General features: G+C 47.1%; 1 protein-coding gene across 1 annotated transcript; it reads right to left on the bottom strand.

Moving 5' to 3' along the window:
- Positions 1-3,679: 3,679 nt before the first annotated feature.
- Positions 3,680-8,928, bottom strand: MORN3 (MORN repeat containing 3). Its single transcript, XM_083373341.1, has 6 exons — positions 8,691-8,928; positions 6,510-6,659; positions 6,244-6,401; positions 5,385-5,544; positions 4,077-4,261; positions 3,680-3,869 (listed from the first exon to the last, which is right to left on the bottom strand). The coding sequence occupies exons 1-6, from the start codon at positions 8,782-8,784 to the stop codon at positions 3,771-3,773; spliced, it is 846 nt and encodes a 281-aa protein (XP_083229467.1). The 5' UTR covers positions 8,785-8,928; the 3' UTR covers positions 3,680-3,770.
- Between the last annotated feature and the right edge of the window lie 604 nt (positions 8,929-9,532).

Genomic DNA, 9,532 nt, shown 5'->3' with positions numbered 1-9,532 from the left:
TTGCTGCGTTGTGCGTAGCGAGGACCTCCGATGCTCCGCTCACGGCCCAGAGTAGGTGTCTTCTCTGGAAACGGGGTGGTTCTCTGGATGGGAAAAAATAGGGGCGTGCCAAAAGGGGGTGCACAAGGCTTAGTTTGCCCCTGGCATACTTGTGGACTTCAATTCCCAGAATACCCCAGCCAGGAATTCTGGGAGTTGAAGTTCACAAATCTTAAAAGTTGCCTAAGTTGGACACATCTGGTCTACTCCCTTAAAAGAAAACAAAATACTGCATTTATTAGATTATTTTTTTTTGGCACTTTGTACAGGACTCCCCAGAGACACATTTCTGGTTATTCATTTAACTTCCCCCCCCCCAACATTTTAGATAAGATTTCTGGGTCTCCAAGTCAGACATGGTGGGGAGCACAAGATTGCAAATTCAAATTCAGGTGTTCCTCAACCAGTCGGGGCTCCAGAAGACAATGTTTTTAACCCTTATGTTAACTGAGTGACTGGTAGACAAGGAAAAAACAGCTGATTTTTCTGCTTTGGAAACGGCTATCCTGTAAAAATAGTTGCTTTTCTTAATAAAAAAACCCAAGAGTGAATATATATATTTATCAATAAGAATAAATTAGAGACAAGTACTGTACTAAGATTGGTTTGCAATTTTTTTAAACACTTGTAAGAATGGGGCTCCGGCTTTTTAAATATAATCTCTTCTCTGTTTGCTTGAAAATATATATTTTAAGAGTATTCATTTTGGAAGGATACGTCCTGTCGTTGATGCGTGGTTGACTTCTGGAAGTGCTTATCGAAGGGAGAGTTAAAATGGCCCTTTTTATTTTGATTTCTCTCTTGCTCCATTTTCTATTTTCAGTGACTCAAAACATGGTAGGTTTCAAAATTTTCCTGCAGGAATGCGGGTGTGTTTGAACTGGAGAGCTATTTCAGGGCGTGTTCAGATAGGAAAACACATTTGTGTGTGTGTGTGTGTGTGTGTGTGTGTGTGCGCTTAATCCAGCCATTGTGTTCTTTGAAGTCATTGTTGCCTTTATAAAATACTTTGGCTCATCTTATTTTTATGGGCATCCTCAAAAAAATTTTTTTAAAAAATCTCCACACTTTCTAATTGTACAAATCAAACCCTTAATCCACATAGTACTGGCTGTAAAATAGGAAAATCTTCTGAACTTGGATGAGAATAAAGAGTGGAGAGGTGCTGGCTGGGGAATTCTGGGAGTTGGAAGTCCACGCTGCTTAAAGTGGTCAAGGTTGAGAAACAGTGCTTTTGGCAGAGATCATTTTGAGTAGCACTGATGATGTTACCTAGTTGGGTAATGAAATGTCTATAAGGAAATCACCAAGCTCAGAAAGCACCAAGGACCCCTCATTAATCATCTAATCAGAATAGAGCTGGAAGGGGCCTTGGAGGTCATCTAGTCCAACCCCCTGCTCAAGCAGGAGACCCTACACCACTTCAGACAAATGGCTGTCCAGGCTCTTCTAAAAAACCTCCAGTGATGGAGCACCCACCGTTTCTGGAGATAAGACATTCCACTGGCTAATTGTCCTCACTGTTAGGAAGTTTCTCCTTAATGCCTGGTTGTTTCTCTCCTCGATTAGTTTCCATCCGTTGTTGTCTTCTGGTGCTTTGGAAAATGGGTTGTCCCCCTCTCTGTGAAAGCCTCTTAAATATTGGAACATTGCTGTCATGTCGCCCTTAGTCCTCCTTTCCTCTGGACTATTATAGTAATAACAGTCTGTTATAATAATTTCATTATTATTTTCCCTCGGCAAAATTTGGTGGGACGGTGTTGACTGATTCTTTCAGCCCTCCTCCCCCATTTTGTGAAAACTTAACAGCAAATAAAACGGGAGATTCTGCCATGCACATTGGTTGAACTGGGGGCGAGGTGCGTGCATTTCTTTAATCACATTTCTTTGAAGACCGTAAACGTTTGCTCAGCAGTTGCCCAGATGACTAGAAATGAAAGTAGGAAAATTAAAATTATTTTTCCAGTTTACTTTCGTGATGCTTTCTTCCCGTAGCTGAGCTTTTTCCTCTGTTTTCGGGAAAGCGTGTCGGGGGGGCGGTTTTTCCTTTTCGACTGCTGCTTTTGAACCTTCAGGGGGAAAAAAAGCAAAATATTTAGCACCTCTGTAGGGGTTTCTAACAGATTTCACACTCAGGCAGAACTTCGAATTTTGGCTGGCTGGATTTTGATCTCGGCTTTTTTTTTTTTTTTTTGCACCCACACAGACTGATTTTTCTAATAGGGCTAGGTTTGAGGTCGGTTGACCTAAAAAAAAAATACAAGTCCAACATTTTTTAAAGGCTCTTGAAATTGTGGCTTGGAGTTTGTTAGATTTAAGCAACTTTTACAATTGTAGCATGCCCATAGGATGGAAATTCAGCCGCTTGAATTCAGTTGTACCATCCCAGGGTCACATGATCACGGTTTGTGACCTTCCCAGCCAGCTTCTGGAAAAGCAAGATCAATGGGGAAAGCTGGATTCACTTAACAACTGCATGATTCACTTAACAGCTTCCGTGGTTCATTTTGCATCCATGGCAAAAGAGGTCAGAAAATCGGGCACGAATCACTTAAGAATCGCTTTGCTTAGCATTGGAAATTCTGGTCCCAATTGTCATAGTCGAGGACTATCTGTACTCCTCTTCGTCTCAATCCCGCCAAGACTGAGTGGCTGTGCATATCGGCGTCTCGGGTTAACCAAGTTATTCCACCTCTAACGATGGGGGGTGAGGTGTTACCCCCCGTTGATAGGGCTCGCAACTTGGGCGTCCTCCTGGATTCACGGCTCAATTTTGAAGATCACATAGGAGCCGTGACCAGGGGGGCTTTTGCACAGGTTCGCCTGGTGCGCCAGTTGCGTCCCTATCTGGACCGAGACGCCCTACGCACAGTCACTCATGCGCTTGTGACCTCCCGTTTGGACTACTGCAACGCTCTCTACATGGGGCTGCCCTTGAAGACCACTCGGAGGCTTCAACTGGTGCAGAATGCGGCCGCGCGAGTTGTAATGGGGGTTTCCCGATACTCCCATGTAACACCTCTACTCCGCGAGCTGCATTGGCTTCCGGTTGCCCTCCGGGTGAAATTCAAGGTGCTGGTTATCACCTATAAAGCCCTACATGGCCTGGGTCCGGGTTATTTGAGGGAACACCTGCTGCCGGCATCAAACGCCCTTCGCCCAGTGCGCTCCCACAGGGAGGGTCTGCTCAGGGTTCCGCCGGTGAGAGATTGCCGGCGGGTGACACCCAGGGATAGGGCCTTCTCAGTGGGAGCGCCTGCCCTCTGGAACCAGCTGCCGGTAGAGCTGAGGACTGCTCCCGACCTCCGATCATTCCGCCGGGGCCTGAAGACCTGGCTCTTTGAGCTCTCGGGCCCAGGCTGAGGAGAAAATTTTAACTGGGGTTTTAATCTACAGGGTGAATTTAATGCTTTTTTAATTGGTTTTAACTTTTGTATGTTTCGATTTTAATTCCCTGTAAACCGCCCTGAGTCCTCAGGGAAAGGGCGGTATACAAATGCAAATATTAAATTAAATTAATTCTTCCATCATCCAGAGGCCTTTGAGAATCTCTGCTTGCTCTCCTATCCATACCTCCCTTTCAGCTGCTAAACTACCCCGCCTAAGGAGAAAAAAAAGCAAGGAAAAGCCCAAAAGACAGCCAGGATAATATATTCCAAGGAATGGCATCCATCAGAGAGACCTTTCTTTAAAAAGCAGCCTTGAGCAGAGAAATGTCTGCGGAATTATAGTCATCCTCGTTCTTTCTGGGGCGGAGAATTGAGTATTTCAGCATTCTGTAATATCAGAACAGCTTCTTCTAAGACTCCGTCTGGATCCGCCAGTTCAATCTGGAAGGAAAAAGAAAAGGACTTGGTTGATCAGCTAAAACGACTAGTTTCTGCTGACAAGCTACTATATTAATGTATCTGTGATGCAGCCCATCTCGCTGCGAGGCAACTGTAATGCAGGAAATCCTTCACTTACGACCACGGGTAGTTGATAAGTGAGTCACGCCCAATTTTATGATCACTTAACAATCACGGACTGCCCGTTACCTTGGGGATGGGATATTGGGTGGGCATGGGCACTTCATCCCGGCCAAAATCCACCATGGTGCCACACTTCGGTATGTCTGCCACCCAGTACCCTTCGTAGAGCTGGCCGGTGTCTAGGTAGATAAACTTCCCCGGACCGTGTTTCTTTCCGTCTTTCCATGAGCCTTCATAGCGGTTTTCATTTTCTGCCAAGGGATAGAGAAGCAGTCATATTTTCACTTGAAGGAGAGAGAAGGATGTTGGTATTCGTGGTTGCCAAAAAATCCCTTTCTATAGTTAGCACGGGGGTTCTGGATGGAACCCAGAAATGCCAGAAAGTATCTCTCAGGTGCCCCAAACCTACTACTGAAGGCAGAGTAGCCCTGGTTGGATTTGGCATTTTTATCTACCTTTCAAGTCTACCTTCCCAAGGATCTGAGATAGGTAGATGTTGATATTCAATAGTGTTAGAGGTCTCGCTGCAGGATTTCAGCGGCTCCGAATGGAGCTGCCTTTTGCAACTGACTGATGGGGAACTTGTCAATGCCAAATTAAAAAATAATAGTAATCCATTCCCTTTCCGCTTTCTTGCAGAGGGTCATACCATCCTGAGATAAAGTTGTTTAATTACCTAAAACAATGCCAAAGAGGATTTATAAGAACAGTAGATTAATGAGCTATCCTGGGAGGAAAGTAAAAAAGATTCACCCAGAATTTGGGTCCAGGAGAATGTTTTTTATTGGGAGAAAAATCAGATCACTGGGCTGTTGCGTCTGCCTTTCTGTAACAGTGAAATGAGCCAAACCCACATTAATGGCCGGTGTCAGGTTGCGAGCATGTAGCCAGTGTGGTCTATGGCAGCCGTCTGGTAGTCATAATCCTAAACAGGAGACATGCCAACCACATGACTCCCACAAATGGCAGCCTGGAGGACATTGGCAGATGCCGAGGCTGATAAAATTAACCTCACAGACTAATTTTAGCCTAAGGAAAAATCCAGTTGAGACACTCGGTTTAGGAATACCTTTGCAAAACTTTTCGGAAAGTTGAAACTTCAGATTTACCAAAGGGTTCCTGAAACTTGGCAAAGGATTCTTTCTTTGGAAATTAGACTCTAGTTTCTAGCCAGGTGCCAACAGCTGAGAGGTGGGTGGGATTAACCTGTTTCCCCCCCACACACAAACTATACACCTCCCTGACCTAATTAAAGTCCCCATCCGCATTATTAAAATGTGAAACCATGTTTAAGCCCTTATTTGCTCCCACCCCTGAAGTCAGTCTCACACAACATGCCATCTGGCCATCAGTGCAGCTGAGTTGGACACTTACTACAGCGAAACATCCCTTGACCGCCGGGCTTGTCTTCGGACCACTGGCCTTCGTAAATGGCCCCGTCTTTGTAGTACATCCGCCCCCAGCCGTTTCGCTTCCCCCAGGTCCATTCGCCCTCGTAATACTCTCCCTCGGAGTAGAACTTAACTCCGTAGCCCTGAAAGGGTGAAAGAATCCGGATGAGAGGAATGGCACGGCTGACTTCTTTGTGGGTGTGAAATGACACGGGAGGAGATTAATGATTGTGGCCTTGGTTAAATCTAATTCAGAAAGGGCCACACCAATGCTCTATGCAAAATATTTGTCCTGGGGTGTCCAATCTTGGCCCCTTTTAAAACTTGTGGACTTCAACTCCCAGAATTCCCCAGCCAGCATGGCTAACTGGGCAATTCTGGGAGTTGAAGCCCACAAGTCTTAAAGTTGCCAAGGATGGACAGCCTGCTTTAGAAGCAGTCATGATGGCTGGGGAATTCTGGGAGCTGAACTCCAGACTTTCTACTTAGAAGCAGCTCTTACAGAGTTTGCTTCACCTGTTATACCATCGTTTATTTAAACCATGATTTGTCAGTCTTGTAGGTGAGGAACGGCATTCCTAGTTTGTCTCCTTTTTTTTGGAACAGCTAACTTTGGTTCTGGAGACATTTCGAGCGGCCATCGAAAGAAACCAGAAATAAACCAAGCTAGAACCTCAAATAAACCTCAAATGTGGTTTCTTCCACAAAATTAACTCTAAATTGTTTATGGCTGTCCAGTGAAATAATTCCACTCTCCTGTCACATTCCCCCCCCTCCACACACACACACACACACACACACACAGCAAAACCCTGGCCCAATTAAAAAGCATATAAACTCACCCACATTTTGTCATTCTTCCACCAGCCGGAATATACTTTTTTATAATCTTTTGTCACAGGGTCCGGAATACTGTAAGTCCCAAAGCCGTCCCGTTTTCCGAATTTCCAGTCTCCGCTATAGATCGCTCCAGATTTTTTCCATATTTGTGTTCCTTTGCCTGCCAAGGTTCCAAAGGGGAAAAAAATGGTTAGTCACAGAACTGCAGGTGAGACACTGTGGATGCTAGCCAAACATCCAACAGCTGCAGCTGTCCTTCCCCTTTTACCATGTTTGATGTTGTCCAGCCATTCCCCGACGTAGCGGTCTCCGTTGACAGCATAAACTGTGTGCCTTAACCCGCACTTTTGCGCCTTCCTGTCCCATTCATGCCAAAGGGGGTCGACTCTTCGGGGGTATTTGATGATGGGCATCTCGTCTGGAGCAGAGAAAGAAGGGGAGAGAGACGGAGCCATCACCCGCAGCCCGTGGGCCCAGCCCTGGATGTATGCGTTATCCCTTCGTCCAGTGCGCTCCCACAGGGAGGGTCTTCTCAGGGTGCCACCGGTAAGAGATTGCCGGCGGACAACACCCAGGGATAGGGCCTTCTCAGTGGGTGCACCTGCCCTGTGGAACCAGCTGCCAGTGGAGCTTAGGACTGCCCCCGACCTCCGTTCATTCCGCCGGGGCCTGAAGACCTGGCTCTTCGAGCTCTCTGGCCCAGGCTGAGAATTTTAATTTTAGTTTTAGTTTTAATTTTAACTGGGGTTTTACTTATGCAGGGACGAATATAATTTTTTTAATCTGTTTTTAACTTTTGTATTTTTGTTTTTAATCACCCTGTAAACCGCCCTGAGTCCTTCGGGAAAGGGCGGTATATAAATGTAATTAAATAAATAAATAAATAAATAAATAAATATTTATTAAATTGATGTGCTGCCCATCTCACACTGTCACAGCCACTCTGGACACCTTACAGCAGAGTAAAAAAGGTCCCAACCTTTTTGGGCACCAGGGACCGTTTCCGTGGAGAAAGGTTTTTCCATGGACCAGAGTGTGTGTAGTTTTGTGTGCTGCCTGCATCCCATGGATGGGGCTTCGCTTGTTTGTGCAGACCAGTTGCTGGCATGCCGTGGCCCTGTAGCAGTCCATGGACCAGGAGTTGGGGACCTCTGCTCTAAGAGCTGAACTATTCAACCATGGGGGCAGAAACAAGCCACCTTTGGCTTGATGGCACCACGCCCTCATCAGCCTTGATTCATAAACCACAATGCCCAGAGACATGCCAGCCCGTTGAGGCCAACCTCGTCAAGCCACCCTCTCGATAACTTGGCAGCCTCTGTGAATCTGGTCGGAGATCAGCAGCTCAGCCCCCCAAACGGAGTTACCTGCCCAGGCTCGTGTTTCTGTTCTTACACCTGGGAGCGGAGGGGATTCCGAGGGGGATGTTCCTTCTGCTTCTCCTCCCTTTTCACTACCATTCCCGAAGCAGCCCTGCTGGTGTGGCCCTTCCGTGGAGCAGGGCTGAGGGATCCTGGCCCAGCTCCTGAGGTCATCACGACATCAAGAACCTGCCCTTATGACGAGGCACTGATCTCCCAGGAGATCATCGCCCAGCCTGGCCCGCATCTTCCAGTTCCAGCACACCTGGATGGATGCAGGTGAGGCAGCCCAGGCTGACCTCTCGGCCCACCCTTCCGCCCCCTTCCATGGCTTTCTTGGAAGACTCTTCCAGACTCTTGGACGGCTCTTCAGAACCTCAGAGACCCCCCGAGCTACCTCTTCTCTATTGATGTGGTGCCCTAGATGGGACACAGAAGATGGTTATGATCCTCTAGGTCAGTGTTTCTCAAGCTGGGCAACTTGAAGAGGGTGCGCTTCAATTCCCAGAATTCCCTAGCCAGGAAGTTCTGAGAGTTGAAGTCCACATGGCCACAGAATTCGGAGAGTTGAAGTCCGCACGGCTGGGGAATTCTGGGAGTTGAAGTCCATACATTTTAAAGGGGCCAAGGTTGAAGAACCCTGCTCTGGAATGTTGCAGGCGAGAGGGGATAACCCTGGTTCAGCCCTTAAAAATCTTACCCAGAATCATCTCATAGAAAAAGAACCAGTTGGCACCCTTCTTCAGACTAACAAAAGGCCTTCAAAAGACAGAAATGAAGCTTTTCTGGTCTCCAAAAGCTGCCGCTAAACTCCTCCTTACGTTTATATCCCCAGAAGCAAAATTGCAGGCATCTTTATTTCCCTCTTTCGTACTACATCATTTCCCCCCCTCCCCCCCAATTGGCTGTATTCAGAGCTGGTGTTTGAACTTTCCTCTCTTTCCTCTGCCCTCCCCATCGCTTAATCCTCGATTGCCGTGTCTTTCCATTAGAAGGGACTTAGAAGCCTCTGGGAACTTTGGGGGACAAAAAAACAAGAGGAAAAGACTGCCAAGAAATAAACATGACAAATGGAAACGGAGACCCACCTCGCACCTGCCATTGTAAGCTCAGGGGGCTGCAATGGAGGGCCCCGGGCGGCTCTGTCCCAGGGGGACGGCAGGGCCAAGGCTGTGTGGTCATCTCCGCTCAGCCCAGACACAGAAGCCTGTGCGGCGAGGGAAGTGGCCATAGCAACAGGGCAGAGCCACGATGCGGCCAATTCTGAACGTTTCCTGCCCCCCAGAGGTCTTGCTGACGAATGGCAACTTCCCAAGGGCCACGGGGGCTCCTGGGTGATCCGGATCAGAGGCTCCACCTGGGCCAGGGGTCGGCAAGCTCGGCTCTTTTATGACTCGTGGACTTCAACTCCCAGAATTCCTGAGCCAGCATAGCTGGCTCAGGAATTCTGGGAGTTAAAGTCCACGAGTCATAAAAGAGCCGAGCTTGCCGACCCCTGGCCTGGGCAAAGGAGCTGCAAGCAGAAGGGTGGCATCTCCAAGCCCTTTGCAGTTCAGTGCATCGTAGGTGCAGCGCTGGCATCTGCTAGCTGCAAGTAATTCCCTTCCCTCCTCTCCTCTCCTCTCCATTTTTCCTTTCTTTCCATCTTTCCTTTCCTCGCCTTCTTTCCGTTTCATTTCCCCTGTCTTTTCTTTTCCTCTCTTTCCCTCTCCATTTCACTTTCCCCTTCTTTCCTTTCTTTTCCTCTCCTTCTTTCCGTTTCATTTTTGTTTCCTTTCTTTTCCTCTCCTTCTTTCATTTTTCTTTCCTTTCTTTTCCTCTCCTTCTTTCCGTTTCATTTTTGTTTCCTTTCTTTTCCTCTCCTTCTTTCATTTTTCTTTCCTTTCTTTTCCTCTCCTTCTTTCCGTTTCATTTTTGTTTCCTTTCTTTT

This window comes from Vipera ursinii (genome assembly GCF_947247035.1).
Source record: "Vipera ursinii genome assembly, chromosome: 14".
Taxonomy (NCBI): Eukaryota; Metazoa; Chordata; class Lepidosauria; order Squamata; family Viperidae; genus Vipera; species Vipera ursinii.
Note: the sequence above shows the minus strand (reverse complement) of the source record. Positions and strands in the feature narration are given on the sequence as shown.